The 19900-nt window shown below is 38.8% G+C and overlaps 2 protein-coding genes across 3 annotated transcripts in view; one reads left to right on the forward strand and one right to left on the reverse strand.

The window, feature by feature from the left end:
• DTNBP1 (dystrobrevin binding protein 1) overlaps positions 1–16889 on the forward strand; it is a 62719-nt gene extending 45830 nt beyond the window's left edge. Inside the window, exons 8-10 of the mRNA XM_005525264.2 lie at positions 11450–11605; positions 13468–13611; positions 15987–16889. Coding sequence (XP_005525321.1) covers positions 11450–11605; positions 13468–13611; positions 15987–16234 — 548 coding nt within the window. The 3' untranslated portion in view covers positions 16235–16889. The remainder of the gene's footprint in view (positions 1–11449; positions 11606–13467; positions 13612–15986) is intronic.
• Positions 16890–17941: 1052 nt separating this feature from the next.
• The window catches only part of JARID2 (jumonji and AT-rich interaction domain containing 2), a 209137-nt gene continuing 207178 nt past the window's right edge, over positions 17942–19900 (reverse strand). For both annotated transcript variants that reach the window (XM_005525263.3, XM_088058457.1), the window contains exon 18: positions 17942–19511. In XM_005525263.3, the coding sequence (XP_005525320.1) occupies positions 19335–19511 (177 nt within the window). In that variant the 3' untranslated portion in view covers positions 17942–19334. The remainder of the gene's footprint in view (positions 19512–19900) is intronic.

The raw sequence follows: 19900 nt of genomic DNA on the forward strand, positions 1-19900 counted from the left end.
TCAGTATTTTTAGCTGGCCTAAAGATGAATGTTTTTAAGGTGCTTACAAATGGCAGAAGTTGATTGATACAGATGTTGAGGAAATTAATTTCTCATTTTATATTGGATTGCAGCACAGGCACAAGTCAGTGCTTGCTGTCCCTAGGTCTGGCAGGAGATGCTGAAGACTTGTGTGGCATTCCTGTGCTGGAAAAAAAGAAGGTGAGGGGAGGAAAAGCTGCGGGAGAGATTTCCTACAGCTGTGTATATTGAAAAGAATCATCTCATAGGAAGTGTATTTTAGAGGTTTCACAGTCCTAGTTACACTGACTTCCCTCTTCAGTCAGTCTCTCTCAGTCCCCTTCTCTTTTCCCTTCCCCCTTGTACATGCTTTTATCAGCTTCCTGAATTTCTGCTTTTTATTCGCTCCTCACTGTCACTTTGATGTCTGTGCATCCTTTAGGTGGATATTCTTTGTTTGCTCAAATAAGATACTGTATCCTAGGTGTCATCTGTCAGGTCGTTTTCACTGTAGGCATAGGGTTTAGTCACTCATGGTCACAAAGCAGGATGTGCTTCCTCACTCAAATGCAATTGTTCCTTCAGCCTCTTGGGATTTTTTCTGTCAGAGTAGCTTCAGTAGGGAAAATTTTATTGTGCTGGCTTTTTGTTTGTGGTGTTTGGTTTCAATAAGACAAAGCCTTCTCTGCCTGTGTTTTAAATTTCTTCCTCCCAGTTAGTATTGTTTTTCTCCCTGCAACTTGTTTAATCTCTACCAGGCTGGAGAAATCCAGGATGAAGGGTCGTATCTCATTTGTTATCTCTTTTGGGCAATCTGGCAGCTGCCCTCTCCCTCTGCCCCATCCTCATTTCTCTTCCTTTGTATCTCCTTTCCTTTCATATTTCTCATGTTTAATGCTCCACTGAAGCATTAGTAACATCACCCATCTGCTCCACCCTCTCCCTTGCTGCATGGATGTCTCTCTTGCATATATTCATTGAGGTGTTGGGTTAAGCAACTGAGAGACCTAGGAATTTTTGTCCTATTTTACTGGTAACAATTCCTTCCAATGAAAAGCAGGTATAAAACTGAACATTAAATAAGACAAAAGTCTCAGCTATCAATTGTACTCTTTCTTTGAGGGTGCAGGTGACCTGGTTAGTTACGTTAACCAGTGGAACTTGTCTAGATGTATTTAATGCTAATAAATTGCTCTAATTATTTCCATTAGTCTGTTAATTTCTATGTATTAAATTATTTATTTAAAATCATCTATTAAACTAATGATGTTAAGATCTTAGATATGGCACACAAAGAGAAAAGACCTGCTAGGTTTTGTACTACCTTTAAACTAAGCTACTCCAGTACTTGAAATATTAATGATGTCATTGTTTTAATCAGTTTGATTTGAATAGCAAATTTTATAATCAATTTATCTGTTACTGTAAGCTAAACCAGAATAAGCATGAGTTTAAAATTACACTGTTAACTCATGCCTAATGCTGCCATTGATGAATTAATGACTAATCAGCAAAAATAGTTATGAGTGAACACAGTTGCTGTTGTGGCTTTAGCTGGACCTGGCAATGTGGCGGCTGCTGGTTTTACATCCAGTGTCAGTTCTGTGCCACCTTCAGGAGGACAGATGATGGCTGATCCTCTATAAAAACAGTCAAACACACACCTCCTGAAGAGTTTCTTTTTTGGAACTGTTGGGTCTAGAAGAATTGTTTTTGTTCCCAGCCACCAGTGCTTTCTTAGTGTGGCAGTGCCAGTTTAATCTAGTACCAAAAAATCAGATTTATTGTTTGGTTGAATGGTGGTCTGCCTTGACTTTGCCAGCATGGATGCACTAGTTTAGTCTGGTTGTCTTTAAAGACAAAGCATGGTAATACTTGCATGTCAGAGGCAAAATTTTAAAACCACCGGTATGTTGGGACCTAGTGGCTTCCCTTCTTACTAGTAGCAAATGCTGGCTATCACATGAAATCCTGGAAGATTTAGAGCATGAGACATTCCTTAGGGCTGAGCAAAAGAAAGTGAACCCAGCCATACACTTTCCTGTCGTATTTTACAGACTGTGAAGAAGGAAGGGTTTTGGTTTTCTTTCCACGTGCCCATGTTGTATGGTTTGCTCCTCAATGTTTGTCCTTAAATCCTTTGGAAAGCAAATAGACATGTCAAAGTTGCAGAAACTGTTTTGAATTGCCAGTAAAAATATGGAAGGGCTTTGACACTGTAGATAAAGATGACCTTTAGTCTACCTTCCATGTTGCAAGTTTGAATGGTTTGGAAGATAGCACAGAAATAAGTCAGCAAGCCAGTGGGAGCAGATAATCTTTCAAGACTTTTTTTTTCCCTTCAAATGATTTATCTCAAATATTTTTCAAGTTTATCAAAAGAATTTTATTCTTTCAATTGACCTATTTAATGACAGCTAATATTTCACAAGTTGGAAGTTCTGCCAGGGCTACTTTTTTGTTATGATCTGTTATTTCTGAGCTACAAACCATTTAATGTTCTGTAAAAAATGAAGAAGCAAGTGGATGGCTGTGAGTATATGAAAACAAGATGCATGGGAGAAACCCTAAAAGGTTTCATTAAAAATTTAAAACTCAATGTCCTTTCTTGAGAACTGACACACTGAATATTGCCTTACCTCTGAATCACAGCCCATGTGCTAACTAAACTGTTTTTCACATTTTAATTTTAAAGATAAAAATGTTCAGTGGAAAAAACACAGTGTGTATTTCTGCATTTAGCATCAGATGCCCTGCTTTTTTCTATATAAGGCCTTTCCATAGCAGAAAATGAGGAATTTTAACTGTGAAAATATAGTCATATATTCTGAAAATATGACTTCATGTGCGGCCAGATTGTTCTGTTTGAAATGTAGTACAATTTTTGTTTTGGTTGTCTTCCTTTTATTTTGCTTATGTAATTATTAATGTCCAATTGGCTAATTTAAAAGCAACCCATTAATTGAAAAACACTTTTATAAGAGACTGTTATAATGTAGCTTGAAGAGAACTGTCTTACAGTGTTACAAAAAGTATGGAAAAGACATGTCATTGCTAATGTTGCAAATTGACTTCACTAGTAAATAGCACTGGTACCTGTTCCTTTTTTAAAAAGAATGATGGCATTTTTGCTTTGCATTTGAGAATAAATATGGATTTTTACAATAATTTGGTCTGTCATAACTCATACTGTGTGTAACAAATATGGAGGACTGTGTGTAATTTAAAATTCCTCATCTGGTAACACATCTCTAATAGCTGCCTGTTAGCAAATTAGTCCCCTCGCATTTGGATGCTCCTGGATGTGGGTTTGTTAGAGGGAATGCTATTTCAGATATTGTTTCACTAATGATATCAAACAAAAGTGTTTGCTCATCACTAGGATTTCTAAAGAAAATCTGTAGTGTGATTAATTTGGGGCGTTAACCAAACAGTGTTGAACTGAACTGGATTTGTAATCTAATGATTCTTTTTCTAAGAAATAAGCTCAGCATTAATTGCATGAATGAATAGCAAATTTTTTTTGCTTGCATTGAAAAAATTGTTTTGACAGAAATTGAATAGGAAATAGACTGAGTTGTCACGGAAAAATAAGTATTTCAAGCACATTGTGTGTGCTGCTGATACAATGATTTGCTTATGGTATTTTTAAAATATTTCTACATATGAAATTTTGGCATAAACAAATAAATAAGGCTTCTTCTACCTGTGGGAGTGTTATTTCACTGGTGAACCTGCAGTTCTGACTATATGAATATTTAATTTTAATTGTACAGTTTCTCACCTGTTAATCAGCTTAAATTAGAAAGAAAGGAAGAAAGAAATTGCAAGTCCAGAGGAGGCCACCAAGATTAGAGGGATGGAGTACTTCCCATAGTGATATGATAGATAGAATTGGGATTGTTCAGCCTGGAAAGGAAAAGGCTTTTGAGATGACACAACTGTGGCCTTGCAGTACCTGAAGGGAGCCTACAGGAAAGATGAGGTGAGAAAGATGAGGAGTGACTTTTTACAAGAGCATGTAGTGACAGGACAAGGAGCAATGGATTCAAACTGAAAGAGAATAGATTTAGATTCGATATTAGGGAAAAATTCTTTATTGCAAGGGTGGTCAGACACTGGAACATGTTGCCCAGGGAAGTTGCAAATGCCTATTCCTTGGAAGTGTTTCAAGGTCAGGTTAGATGGAGCTCTGAGTAACCTGGTCTAGTGGAAGGTCATGGCAGAGGGTTGGAACAAGATGATGTCTGAGGTCCCTTCCAGCTCAGTCATTTTATCTAGAATTCATTCTGTGAGATGTTTCTATGATCTGATACGAAATATAGTCTATATAATGAATACGGAATGCTTTACCAAGCATGTGAAAAAATCAAATTCTCTTTCAACTAGTTCTGTGATTGTTTTGTAAAAGGTAGGTTTTTCTTTTTTTCTTTTTTAAAATATTTTTCCTGTTCTGGTTTAGCAGTTATTGGTCATGTTAACCTAAGACTTGTACTAAAATATGTCTTCCAAAAAACCAAAATCCCTCCTCAGGTCTAAAATATTTCACTGTCAATGTAAAGTAAGTGAGGTTAGATTGAACTGTATTGAGACCATAAATCTGCAGCTCATTCCTTTTGGCTCTGAAGGCCTCTTGGACTGTTTTACAGGATCTACCCCTCCCTCTGAAGAGAGAGGTAGAAATTGCATGTTCAGTCAGAAAACTGGTTATTCTGAAAGCAGTTCATGGAGGAAGAGCCTTATTTTGTTTTAGTTATTAGAAAAGAAGGCAAAAATTATTTTGCCTTCACTTTTTGAGGCAAGATTTAGTTCAGAAACACTGAATGGTGTTGGTCTGCGTGTCTGAAGTGGTTGTAGTTTGTGTGAAGAGTAGTTCCACTGCAGCAGGAGTTTGGAGCTGGGTGTTATTGTTAAGGACAAGTAAAAGCTGATACCTGCCAACTGATTTGCCATGCAGTGGAACCTGTGTTTTCAACCTGTGCACAATGTGTTGTGACAGCAGAACAGTATCTCATCATTAATTTACGTGTCTGCACATGCACATAATTTGATCTAGAAGGCAAATACCTCACAGCTGTGCAAAGGTTAAGATTGGCACTATTCTTGTAGTAGCAGAAACTACTTGCCTGTCTTTGAAAACCTTCTAATTCCAAAGCAAGAGTGGTTATCTTTTTGTAATGGAAAATGGTCATTAAATTGTTCAATAGATCAATTTGTACCTGGGCGATGGGATATTATTAATCTGATTTGGGACAGTTTCATGGACCTTTGGAAACACGAATAGAATACTGCAGTGCCGTGGTTTGTATTCTAGGTACTTTGGGTTTAGGTTTGCTATCGATTAGTATTTCCATTTGAAAATTAGTATTTTTTGAGGTAAGACTGAAAAAACAGTAATTGGAGAGCATATGCATTAAATACTGGACTTCATGACAGTAGAATTGTGCTGTATCATTTAAGTTGTTTTCAGGTACAATTTCTGTAATAGTGGGATTTTTCGGAAGTGTGTGGCTAAATTTTACCACCAGATCATCTTCACAAATAAACTTATATGTACTGAAAGTACATATGACATTGTCAGGTTTATTTATAGTGGAAATACAAATTTTGCAGCTCACTAACTGAATTGTTGTTCTTATATCCTCTAAATGGTGGGTTTATAGGGAGGCAGGAATCAAGTGTGTGAACTCAGATACTTGCCTTTTCTTTTTTTTTTTTTTTGTCCTTTTTCTTTTTTTTTTTTTTTTGTTACTTTCTGCCCTAAGGAGGTTCAGCTTTTTGTTCTCTTTTACTTGGGTAGGAATCTAACTAAAGGATAAATCAGGGAGGTAGAAGACCCTCTTGCTAACAGAGCCTGTCCTGGTGTAAGCTGAGGAAGGCTTGTGATACTCACATCCCACTGAAGTCACGTTGCTAAATTCTGTCTTCTAGAAAGACACATACTGTCATTGAACATCAGTGACCATGAAGAGCATTGAACCAGGAAGATGGTAAACTGCAGACTTGTTAACCCAGGGGCAGTCAGGCATGTTCCTGAAGGAGAGAATCCCCCTCCAAAGCTTTTGCTGTAACATTTCCATGATTTGACATGAAGCAAGTGTGGAAAAACCCCACCCTTAATCTGCCATAGAACAGTATATTCATGGTAATTTTGACTATAGTTAAAACTAATTAAAACTATTCTAAAGTTGTAGTAATGCTTACTACATTTGCAGGTATTAAAATATGTCCTTAATTTTAAAAAAAATTTGTGAAATAGGCAAATGCACTCAGGCTTTGGGATGTTTTTAGTGACAAATGAACTAGGTAAAAATTTTTTCTGAACCACAGCAATTCTAGTTCTAAAATGAGACTCTATTATGATGCTGTGGGCCACCCTGCAGAGCAGTCCCCTCAGCCCGGCGTATTTTTAATCACAAATGTTATTTTCTTTTTTTTTTTTTTTTTAATCCTAGATGTATTTACATTTTTAGAACTCCATTTGCGCATTTGCTCTTTGGTGGAGCATATTTTTAGTGTCTCTTAACTATGATGATTTCCTGATAGCCAGATAAAGTTTGGGGTTCTGTGGAAACATATTCTCAAGCTGTTTCCTGTCACATTGGTCAGAAGCTGCCTCTTCCTCCAGGTGCTGTGTTAATAACTGGAATTAACTGGAATCCTGGTGTACACAGGCACCTATTTTCTGTGGTTTGTTGTGATATTTATTTAAACTTGTCCTTTGTATTCCAAGGATTTGAAGTAAGCTCTTTCTTTGGGGTTTTTTGGGGGTTTTTTTGGGTTTGGGTTTTTTTGTGTGTGCTGTTTGTGGGTTTTTTTTGTTTAAAGACAATTTTTAAGGTAAGCCAACCTGATGAAACTGCGTGCTGGGAAATGTGAAAAATAATCTCTCTGCACTGGTAAAACCTCTGCTTTTCTCCTTGACTATATTTGTTTGTGGGCTACTTGGAGTTTTCATACTCTGATGCAATCTATAAAAACCCTAGTTAGATATTATCAAGAAGTATGTACTGCCATTTTTAATGACAGATTTTTTTGATAATCTTCATTTGAGTAAAACATTACTTCATGGAAATGCAGGTTTTTGAGAGTTGTCAGACAGTAAATCTCATCTGGAACAGTGTTTATTTTTTTCAAACACAGATGATCTTTCTGTCATTGGGCAAAATCCTGACTTCACATTCTAGTGAATCAGGACTTAATTTTTTTGATTGTAATTATTTCAATATATCTTTAATAAATACAAATTGCTTTGTGAAGAGACTATTAAATAAGAGTTTAAAAACACCTAGGACTTTTAGTTTTCACTTGTTTTCCTTTCACTCTTCTGTGGAAGAAGGGACTCTGCACTAGATCACTTATGCTACATTTTTTCCCCCAAGTTTTGCCAACACACTCTCCCTACCTGTCAGCAAACTATAGTGCAAGAGTGCTCTGCACATCTTCCTTTATAGCATCAACATGTATTCTAAATTATGTCAAGAATAATTTAAACATTTTTGAGGGAAACTGCATCCTTTGAAGCACTCCCCGGTGTCTTGTCTTGCTTTGATATTTTTAGTTGAAAAGGTCTGTAACGAGGCAGTTTGCATTATAAGTTGCTAAGTCATAATGCACTCAAAAAGCTGCTTGGCTGTCTGCCTTCTATTGTCTGCTTTCATGATTTTATTGTTCTGATTTTTGAAGGATTTTGGTTGTTTGGTGAGTAGCCAGCCCACTGATAGGTTTTGACAATCTCACACCATGTTCCCACAGCCAAGTGATGATGATGTTACAGTCTGGATGGATGGGCAGCAAGGTGGACAAATCACTGGCTGGGTCTGCGAGGGTGGTGCTTCGTGGGTCATTCCCTGCCTGGGGGCTGGGACCAGAGGCCACAGCTCTGTCCCAGAGGAGGAGAGAGAGGGCTCTGGCACAGAGCTTGGAGATGACCCCGGCTCCGTGGAAAAGCCCTGGGGGTCCCAGGGCAGTGAGCTGAGTGCCAGCCTGCAGCACATCTGGCAGCAGGGAAGTCACAGCACCCTAGGCCGTGTGAACGGGAACGTGGCCAGGAGTTCAAGGGAAGGGGTTACCCTCTACCCAGCGTGTCTTTGTGCCGTGTCCAGTTTCAGACTCTGCCAGCACAGGAGGAGCATCAAAAGCCAGCAGTGAGTTCAGTGAAGGGCTGCTTGAAACTTTGATATCTGTAGCAAAAGCAAAAAAGCACACAAAGAATGTGTGCATGCATTTTATGGTCTGATTGGATGAGTCTACAGAAAGCAAATGAATTGTAGAGGAAGGAAAAAGGGGCATTTTTATTGTGTTCTCTGTGTCTTTCTCTCTTTAGACCAGATGCATTTATGGGTTCTACTTCACATGAGATATAAAGTTACATAATAAATTAATTGAAGGGAAGTAAAATGGTTGTGTATGAAAGCACCAAAAGGTCATCCATCTGTCCATGGTTGGACATCCATCCAACCTGACGTCTTTCATGCTGGGTCTAAGGGATGAGCTAGCCATGTAAACAGCCAGTGTTTTCAGTTGTTGATTTTTTTTAAAATTTTTTTTCTATTTTTTTCAGTCATTCTTCCAGCTTATTTGGGAAATCTGTTGTGCATAGCTGGAAAATATTTTAGATTAAAGCATGAGATGGTCACTTTGTTGCTTGGATAGAAACTTCAGGTACTGCAGCAGAATTTTATTTGTGGGAAGGGTCAGCCAGGCCTAGGAGTGGTATCAGGAAGTGGTGTCCTCTACACTTGAGGTGGATAGTTACAAGCTGTTGTCATTTGTTCCTTTGGAGTTTGGATTCTCCTGGTGTCTGGTTCAAACACTGAAGATACGGGGCAGGGGAGTCAGACTGTGGGTTGTACTCCGAGGTGAGCCAGATGAGCTGTGGGGCTGTTCCTGGGTGTGGTGCAGAGGGCTTTGCCTCAGCGCTCAAGTGTTCATTCTTTTAGGAAAAAATTTGCCTGCTTTTAGTGTCTGTTCTCTTAAAAGTCATAGCTGGTGGGGAATTAGTCATCTTTTATTTGGGTGATCGTGGCAACTCCTGTATGTCTGTGTCTAATTGTGCATTAGCATTTTCTGTGTAGTCTGTCTTTTTTTCTTTTTAATGAACAGCAGTGTGATAGAGAAATAGGTGCCATTGCTAATTGAAAAGTACAATTTTAGGGTGAAATGAAAAATAAAATAGTATTTTGAGTGTGCCAAGTCTCAGTTTGCATCCTGGGAGAAATTCATATGAGCAGTGTATGATGGCATATGGATGATACTTTTGTCTTTATTGGAACTCCTTTGGTTCTGTCTCTATTCAGTGTTTTATAAACTACACTTGGCTTATGGAAAATGTAATTCTGAGTAGCTGTGTGAACGAAACAGTACACCTGTTTTCTTTGGTTACATGTTTGACTGTTGGCTTCCCCCCCATATCCTAAGCATTTCTGACAACAAACAGAAACCCCAAATGCAGCAGTTTGGTTTTGTTTAGCCAAGCACCTCTTACTACACCTGGCAGGGCGTGAAATTGTGCAGCAAGGTTCTAGATGTTAACTCTCTCTCTGACTTTGGAGAACAAGTCCATGACAACTCTTCAGCTCATGTGTTTACAGTTTCCTGTGGAACATGCCAGCACAGCAGGCAGCTGTTGCCATTCAGCTCTGGCCAGTGACAATTTCAACAGTTTTCAGAACATTTCAGTCAAAAGTTAAAAACAAAGAGTTCAATGTCAATAAAGAGATTGTATCAGTCTCATGTCACTTGGATGCCATCTCTGGTTTGGGGTTAAAAATATCCTGAATTACCAATCTAGAGTGCAAAACTGTCAGAATATATTATGGGAGAGACAGAAAATTCCCATTGTCAGTGAGAGCCGCTGGCTTTTATTATTACAATTGAATAGCATTTCTGCATCATATACAATGTTATTAATAATTGCTCATCATCCAGGACTGCAGTAAAGGAGTTGCTCCAGGGGACACAGAGTCATCGTACACCACAGTGTAACTGATAATAAAGACATGTTGCCTGCAGGGAATACGCTTTCCTTTGTATACACTGACGTTTTACTTCTGAAATCTCCTTAAGAAAGATTTTTGCTTATTTACTGATGTTTTAATGAATATCTGGTGTGTCAGTCCAGTTTCCTGGCTTCTTTTGGCATCTACCACAGTTCAGTTGCTTCTGTGTATGATCTGTGACCTTGATGCAGGCAACAGAGTGAATTAATTGCTCTCTGATGTTTTGCCTGCTTTAATAAAACATGTTCTGCATTTGAGCAATAATCTCCATAATAGGAAGTGCTTTTAATGAATGCCCATGTTGTAGAATATCATTAACATAACATGTTTCCTGGAAAACTGACACAATGCTTGTCCTAGAAAACCTTATGCTCCCTCAGCATTTATCCATGTGGATGCCATATTCCAGCTGTGTCTGTCTGGCATGTGAAAACTTGGACATTTTTCACCCAGTGGTATTTGTTGGAGCTTTCCCTAATGGGCAGAACAGAACAGACCAGCAGCTCTTCTTACCACCCCCATCCCTTCCATCAGTAGCTCAGCTGGAAAATTCCTTTTTTATTGTAAGCAGAGCATTCATGAGACCAGAAGAGTGAACAGAGAACTCTGGGAAAAGGGTTCCAGGTTATATATTCCTCCTAAAAAGCAATTTTTCTGAAGCATATTCTAACAGTCTGGCTGCAGTCAGTACTTAGCAATAGCAACTACATATTTTTATTCTAGAAGATGTTATTCTGCAATAAACAGCACAATTCTTTTCTCCTCTGTCCAGTGCAGATTAAAACAGAGGGGAAGGAGTTCCTCTAATGATATTCTGTCTCACATTTCCTAATTCTGTCTAATATTTCCTTTGTCTAATATTTCTAAAATTTTCCTTTGTACATGTAGCATTCTTCAAGGAATTGTTCCATTCTGTCTGGAGGTTGGCAAAGCCAGAATCTCAGGCACACACCCCCACACACCCACACACACATTATATAATGTGTATTTATATGTATGTACATATAAGTACATATATGTATCTTGCCACTTGCAATGTGGTGGAAATATGCAGCAATATTCAAATGGAAAGTGCTTTTGTGTGCAGTAGGTGCATGTGACTGCAGAAGCATCATTGCCTGAGGTTTTTTGGCAGAATTCTGAAATCTGAGATGTTGATGGACAGTGCTCTCAGGTGTTCCTGTTTATACAGCTCAGGAAATTAGCACCTTGCCTCAAGATAAATAGTTATGACGTCACTTTCATGTGAAAGTTATGCTGCCTAATATGGTACTCCTGTCCTTTAAAATAACGGTTGCAAAGCACAGAGACCTCCTTCTATTGCAGACTGTGTTAACAGCCTGTAGTAACAGTCTGTCAGAATTTGTTGAACTGGTTCTGTAGGTTTTAAATTCTGAGTGGGGGGATACACCTGCAATATTTGATTTGTCTGTTTGTTTTTTGCTCAGCTGAACTCGATGCTGAACATGCACAGAAGGTTTTGGACATGGAGCACAACCAGCAGATGAAGCTAAAGGAGCGCCAGAAGTTCTTTGAGGAAGCCTTCCAGCAGGATATGGAGCAATACCTTTCCACAGGATACTTGCAGATAGCAGAGAGGAGAGGCAAGTTGTAAAATACCTTTTGCACAAACTCACAACTTGGAGAGCATTGTTGAGTGGGCAGAGTCAGCAGTGCTTACAGAGGGAAGCACAGCAAAAATGTCCAAATTCTTCCTCAGAACTGGAACTTCAGATAAGCCTTTTAAACAAACTTTTTGTCCCATGGATACTGGATACCTTAGAAGATTAGTCACACTCTGCTCCTTGTCAGAGGAAATGCAGAGCTCTGAACTGGATCTGGAACAGCATTTTTCTCTGCAGCTGAAGAGTGCATCTGTGTAAAAAATATGGATGGAGACAGCTGCTTTGTTCACTGGAGTTCCAAGGCCTGGGATTGTCATTTGGCAAGGAGATGCCTCAGAAAACAGCGCAGAGGAAAGCTCTGCATTTCTGAGCAGTTCCCAGGTGGCAGCTATTCCCACTGGGTGTGATCAGGACACAGGAGGTCACATGAAGTGCCCTCCTTACTATGAAATGACACAAGTCTGGCATCTCCAGACTGGTTAAAGCACAAGAATTCCAGAGATTACAGGGAATTCTGTGTGGGAGGTTTCCATCTGTTAGGCCAAAATGCAGGGATTGTTGGACCAGGAAGGAAGCCAGTGGGCAATTATGCATTCATATGGCAGAAAAAAATGTAGATATTCTGTCCCTGCTCCAAGTGCAGTTCTGCTATCATTTGTAATGTCAGAGCGGGGAATACAATCCAAGCTTTCCATTTCTCTGCATGAGTGCTATAAATACTCATCTGCAAGATGCTCTGCATGAGTGGCTAAGGAGAGGTGGGATATGTAAATCTAAATTAATGGTCAGGGGAGGAACTCAGTTTGAGTCTCCTGCTTTCTGTAGTATATTGTCTTTTAGACTAAACATGGACATTGTCGTGGGCTGGTACTGGACACAGCTCTGTTAGAGTGTTGGGTGCCTAAAATTTGGAACTTCAGCTTTTTAGGATAATGTGGAACCCAAGTGTATCAAATAAACTGTTTTAATGGAAGATTTGAACCTGCAGTACATGTAAAATTGCAGAGCTATAGGATATTTGAAAAACAAAAAATCCCCCAATCAAATTACAGAATTTCATCTCAGTTCACCTATGAAGGCTTTCAATAATGTAATTGTTTAAATTTAGATAAACAAGTAAACTGCTCATTGCCACAATTCAGTACTATGCAGCAGCTGGACTTCAGTCTGAGTGGCCCTGAACTTACTTGTTTCCTGTTGGCATGTTTTGCTCTTCAAGGAAGATGCTCATCCAAGTATTTACTTCCCTTGAAAATTGTCAGTATTGACAGTAAGAAGTAATTTGCTCGAGTGATTAATGATGTGAAATATCCATGCTGAGAGAAGATACTGAGCACGAGCCTGGGTTTTACAGACTACTGTATTTTCTTAGATTAACTGAGAGAACAGCTGCTCTCTGTTAACATTAATCCTGGTTTCTGAATTTCTAAGTCCCTTGTATATTGACATTTACTGACTGTGTGCTTAAATGTGTTTGTTTTGCTCTAAGAAGAGTTTTGGTTGAGAAAATTGAAAAGGAGTGTTCCAAAATGGAAAGTTTCAATCTTAGTGCCTGAGTCCCATCTCAGCTTATTTCTGAGGTTATTGCTATAAATACCGCTGCTAAAAATGTTTTGGTTTACAAAAGCAGTAATGGGTGTTAGTTTCACAACAAAGATTGCACAGAGTGCTCTTGGATTTGGGCTGAGGTTGCTGCTGAGCAGCTCCTGTGGTTGGGCTCCTTCCATTCCTAAGTTTAATTATTGCCAATGCAGACAATTACAGCAGCCTCTGGAGCCTTGGTAGGTAATGATCTCCTGTAGCTGATTGTCAGTTCGCTCATTGCGCTGTTTCTCCTGCAGAACCGATTGGAAGTATGTCTTCCATGGAGGTGAATGTGGACATGCTGGAGCAGATGGACCTAATGGACATGTCTGACCAGGAAGCACTCGACGTCTTTTTAAACTCAGGAAGCGAAGACAATAATGTGCTGTCTCCCATGCTGGGTATGGTACTTGTAGTGACAGCCTGCTTAGAGACAGTGATAAACCACCTGAACTGCTCTCATTTGTAATGGGTGATGCTATCCCATAAAACATCACACTTGGTGCAGAGTGACTGTTCTTCCTTAGTGCTTCTCAGAACATTAGCATTTAGTTGCTGTACAAGGGAGCTGCTGCAAAACTATGTGGTATTTCCAGACAATCTCATTTTTCTTACTGCAGCTCCCTGTTGTGTTTATCACAGTCTGACTGGGTGTTGTGTTACATACTGGCTTGAGGGGTGTTTTTCCCAATATAGAGTTAATAGAGGATGTTTTGGCAAACATCAACAGAAATCTTGCAGTAATTAGGCTTTTATTTTCCATACTGATTGCTTAGAATTTGTCCAGAACGTTGCTTTTCAAATTTGGACCAGTTGTATAATGCAAGATCTTCGGTGAGAGATACTGAGAGACAAGGTTCAACCCAGCAGTTTACATATACACTGAGAATTAGTATCTCAATACTGGATCTTTCATCTGCCATGGAAGTGTTTTCCTAGTTAAAAACTTAAGTGCTAAAATGCCTTTCCTCAAAAGAGCCAAAATTATTTTTCTTGCAGGAGATGATGAAGTTCCTTTAAAGGTCCTTTTGATTTCTTCTGAAAATACAGATTGAAATATTTTTATGGAAGAACTTATAGTACTCCCTGTGTAAAGGTGATTAACACCTGCTGTGAACATGAAAAGCTTGTGGTAAATGGTCAAGGCACATTTGACTACTAGAAGTTTAGATTTTTGTGTTTCATTGCAAAAACTGAATTGAGATGGGTGGTTTTGCATATGCATCCACTTTGTGCATTATTAAAGCTGATCATCATTTGAGCTTGCCAGTAATTGCAGAATCTAGGACTGTTTTCCCCTTGCTGGCTGTTTGGCAAAGATGTTGGACCAAGAAGCTTCATGTCTTAATAGCAAACAATGTCAGCTGGATTATCTAAGGAAGTGTAGAAACTACTTTTTTAACCAAGTAGATAAATGCATTAGCTTTTGAAAAAAATACATTCTTTGTTTTATACTGTAATCTAAATATTGCAGCATATATGTACAGTGTCTATATGTGGACATACTGCAATATAATGTATCTGTGCTTTAATAATGTTCCAGCACTGCAACCTTACTGCACTGTAAGTCTCATGAATCTTGCTCTTGTGGTTCCCAACATTTTATTTCCCTCTGATTAAGGGATTTTTGTACTTGCTTTAAGAACCTGGCACCCCAGCATCAACCCAAATATGCAATAATCTTTATTCTTAGAAAAATGAGATGACTTAAAAGGTAACTCTTCATTTTGCTGTCAAAGCAAAGGGTTGACAAGGCAAGGTTTGTTTGACAATTGGGCTGAACACCACAAAATACAGGTAAGTTATTAAAATAACTAGTAAAAATGAGAATCAGCTCAAGACATTGAAATATTTTCAAATTTGCCTTGCTATAAACATTGCCAGCTTGTGGACATTGGCTTTCCAACATTTCATGACAGTGAGTTAAAGTGCAAAATTGAGTAAGCTCTATCACTCCTGAAAACTCCTCTGTGTTGAGTCAATTGATCTGATGTGTGCTGGTGTATACCATGTAAGGCAGGTTTTCCAAAATTTCTAGTGTTAAAATATAACTCAGGTATTCGAGGAGCAGGCATAGATAACGTGGTTTGAACTGCTTTGCAAACAGTTGAGCAGAGGTAAGGTGTGCTCATATCCCTCTGACCCTTCTAAAAAACTTCTTAGTGAATTTTTAAAGAGAATTTTCTCACTAAAGTTACCAGATGAAGCTGGGTGCTCCGACTATGGAGAAACACTTTTTTAGGTAAAGGAGAGAAGGAAAAAAGGGTTTTCTTTGGCAGATCACATTGAAAGTTTAGGTGTTTCCTCATTTTAACTTTTTTGCTGTCAGCAGCCATTCAGGGAAGAAAATCTAATTTTGAAACCTGAACTCAAACTGCAAGCAAACAGTGTTACACTGAACTTCCTTACAAGTCTTTTTTGCACAGGATATGGAGGATGCAGAATCTTAAAATCCCTCTCCTGTGCACTTGAGCTGTGGTATAGCTGTACCGAAGGACTGCTTTCATGCTGAATTGTATTTGCTTTGCTTTTGCATCTTCATTAAAACTGATTATGTCATTTCCTGCTTCCTCGTTGTTTGTTTGGCTTCAGATTTCCAATCTGTGTAGCTCTGTTGCATTGAGTTTACTGGGGGGGCTTTTCCTCTTGATGCCTTGCAAAAGAGGGAAAGCAACCTGAAAGTGACTCCTTAACCAGCGCTGAGCTGATAATCTATTGACTTCTCAATCCCCTTGCTGAGCCAGAGCTTGACTGTTGTTTTTTTCCCACCTCTCAGGGCCCGACTCCAACACCTACGTGAATGAGATCAGTCTCCAGGTGCCGAGCCAGTCTGAGTTACGGCAGAAACTCTGTTCCCTGTCCTCGACCTGCACCGACTCTGCCAGCCAGGACGCGAGCGAAGGAGAGTCCCCTGTGGTTCAGTCTGACGAAGAGGAGGTTCAAGTGGACACTGCCCTTGCTGCTGTAACTGAGAGAAAGGGTGCTTCAGATGGCAGTGATGAAAGTGACTCTCAAACTATTTGAATCTTAAAACCATATCCTTTAAGAATGACTTCTGAATGAATGAACAAGTGAATGAAGAGCTTGCCTGTGTAACAATTTGCTAACCAAGCATAACAGCCAGATCTTTTTACTTAGTAATACTGCCTTTTTACAAAATTGCCAGTCATGTGGAGGTTGGTTTTTAAAGAAAAAAATTACGCCTAAAGCACACACACTTTAACAGTAGTCTTGGGGCTCAGGGGAGCAGTAAAACTGTTGTATATACTATGTATAAGAGAATTTAAGGGGAAAGGTAGAAGTTACTTTGACCACTAACCTTTAAATGGCTGATTGGAAGTACTTAAGAGTTGATGTGTAATACTGAACCCAAATTGTTCCTTGCATGTTTTCAGCTGCTGCAACTGAAGATTTAGGATTCAAACCAAAATGAAAAGTTATTTTCTACTCTTTACTACCTACTGTCTGCCTCCTGCCTTTGTCTACTAATGCAGCAGTGTCTACTGTTCTCACACTTCTTATTCAGGACCAACTTAGTTATAGGTGTTAAGGAAAAAATAAGAACCCGAGAAGGAGGAGAGAGGCATATGGAAATGTTGCACTCCTTGTGGAGCAGGTATCTTAGCATTGTGTACTTACTCCTCTTACAAGATGATAAAATAAAGAATTTCTATCCCAACCATGTCTTTTACTTGATTACCCAGGTATTTTATCCATGACAGAGTGAACAGAGGAGCCCCTAACTCAGGAAAAAAGAATGGTTATTAGAAGCACCAATGTAATGTGCTTTTCCATGATAACATCTGACTACACTAGGGAGATAAACCTAATAATTAATTAAGTGCGTGTATTTTAGAAACCTCAGGACCTGTAGGCATCATCTCATTCCTGTTTTTTTCTGCAGTCATTTCTCTGAACTCGAGGTCTGACCATGTCTAACGCCTGTTGCTTGTCAAGTCTCATGCTCTATTTTCAGGGATCTGCTCTCCTTTGAGAAGGCTCCTGGCTCCTGCTCTTTCTGCACAGAGGGAAGGAATGTAATCAGAAATAGCGTAAGTAAAAGGATGAGCTGTGATGTAGATTTATTCCAAAGACCAGCCCTGACAAAGCCAAAGGCTGGGAAAGAGGTATCTCCTTGCTGCTTGCCAGCTGGGCAGTGGGCCAGTTTCCTTAAGGATTCTCCTGTTAGCTGATAAAGCGTTCCCTGACCCCTGTCTGGGAAATGAAAGCTGGAAGCTCCCTACCTACAATTAGAGATTTACTATTCAACAAGGCAGCTGTTGAAAGAAATTTATCTTGAAGGAGCTTTCTTTACTCTCTTGCTTTCCAGAAGACAGACAAAATGTCCAAAAAAGTTTTGTTTTTTTTATTAAACCTCGTAGTACAAACCTGGAAAGTAAACAAAAAACTGGCAATAAACAACATGAAGTCTTCCCTTACAAGGAAAGAGAGCAGAGCAGCGCTAATAAATTAAATGTCAAACTGTAAGCCATAGTCAGAAGTTTACTGTCAAGAGGGAAAAGTACACAGCAAGGCCATAAAAACCAGACAACCACATTTGAAAACACTTGACTCTGTTTATGTTATTGTTAAATATTCCAAAACAGTTCAGTCTTCTGCAACAACAACCAACAAATTGTATTATAGGACTTTCCTGACAGTCACCACTGGCAAGCTCAGTGCAATATGGGTAGCTACGGTATTGTTGAATTCAATTACGAAACAAAACAGTTTGTGAAAACATTTTCCCTTTTTTATTCCACACATACTGTACACACAACCAGAAAAGGGCAACAGCTACTCCATTATTATTTTTTGTTGTTGTTCAGTGATGTAAGCAGCACTTATAAATGTTACAAGAAAAACCCTGTAAGCATCCAATCCAACCGATGAAGAAAGTGAAACGTAAGGCTTTTCTTCATCTTGTCTCTTTGCCATCCCTCCCCCCACCCCAAGAAAAGGCTCAAGTATTTAAAAAAATTTACAGGCATATGTACAAAAGGTGTGATTTTTTTTTGTTACAACATGAAGAGAAAAAACAGACAAGATGAAAGCAAATGCATTTTCACATTCAAAAGAAATATGCAGACTTGCTAGTGGCTCTAAATGTGATCATATAATGAAACAAATTCAAAACAAAAATTAATGCTTGACTGTGTAAAGGTGTGAAAAACAGCAGTGGAATGGAAATGGAATGTTAGAAAGATTGCACGTCTATGACAAAAGAAGCACTTATGGCTTCAATCACTTTTTTCTTTTTTTGTCTTTTTTTTTTTTTTTTAAAGGATGCTATTGAAGGGTTTTTGATAAAGTAGCCAACAGCACCAAAAAATAACAGAATGGATTTCCTAATGAAATCAGGCACAGTTTTCCCTCACATAACTCCTCAAGGCAGGCAGTCTTTTTTCCTCTTTTTTTTTTCTTTTTTTAAAGTTTTTTTTTTTTTTAAGTTTTTTTAAAGTTTTCATTTTTCCCCCTCAAAACAGATGCATAGTGATGTGCTGGTAAAAGAGAACATACTCCAAATCTCCTCCTTTTGCCTACAGTTAGGAAACAAAGTCCATCTTCAGCTGCCATAACCTCCCAAAGAAAGTGTGTATTCTCCAATTTAAAAAATTACAAAACTTATCTTGCTGTGACAGAATAAAAGACAGCCAAAGTAAAGCAATTTCTTTCAAGTTTTTGTCTCCTATCCCTTTTCTCTCTAGAAAAATCTGCTCACATGACTGGAGAACAAATTATAAAACACATCAAACTTTAACCTATTCAAAAAATGGGTTAAAAGCCTTTTTATCACAGTTACCAAAAAGGCTTTTTTATTTTTTCAGCCATAGGGACAATACAAATTAATATTTTATCAGCCCCTTGCCGGTTTTAAAACAGTGAACATACGGCAGTTTAAAAAAATCAGACTGCTGTATCTATCTATTCTAAGTACAAAAAAAAAAAAAATTCCAACAGTTTAATGCTAAAACAAAATTAGTTCTCTAAAACCAGAAGAAAATCTTCTTTAGAGCTAGTGCAAAGACAGCTTGTATTCTACAGCAAGTACTCCAAACTATGGTATAATAATTACAAAAAATATATATAAATTGACAAAATGAGAGTGTTGGCATCTTCAGGATTAACTTGAAGCACTTTTGGATGAACTGGAGGATGAAAGCCTAGATGATGGCACGTCCACTGTCGCTCTCTTACGAGGTCCTCTTTTTGGTGTAGGCTTGCTGATACAGTTCTCAATGCTGCCATTTTTACCAGATACTTTTCCACAGATTTGATTGACAAGACTGATTATTTGTTCCTGTTCAGGAAGCAGGAAAAACAAAACACAAGTTAGCATCTGTTCTTCCTTCAGTCACTTAAACAGGACAGCACTGGAGTGCTCAGAAATGCTGGGAAGCCCATCTTAAAAAGCTGCTTGTACCCAGTGCTGCTTTCCAAGAGCTAACATGTCATTTCTCCCACTGCTCTGCTATTTACTTTTGGGGCAGAGTCCCCTCACAGGTAAAGACATGGAGCCTCAGCCCAGAACCCAGGCACAATCCTAAATCCCCATCTTGAGTTCTGGGATTATTTATCACCACATTTGCTTGGAGCCACTACTGCACCTCTCATCTGCATGTGCTGCAAGTCTGTCCTAAAGGATGCTCATGCTGGACTGGAATAAGTCTGCTGAACTTCCAGTTACCA

The sequence above is a fragment of the Pseudopodoces humilis genome, chromosome 1 (genome assembly GCF_049639895.1).
Source record: "Pseudopodoces humilis isolate 2021_Gansu_Grassland_sample_001 chromosome 1, ASM4963989v1, whole genome shotgun sequence".
In the NCBI taxonomy this organism is placed as follows: domain Eukaryota; kingdom Metazoa; phylum Chordata; class Aves; order Passeriformes; family Paridae; genus Pseudopodoces; species Pseudopodoces humilis.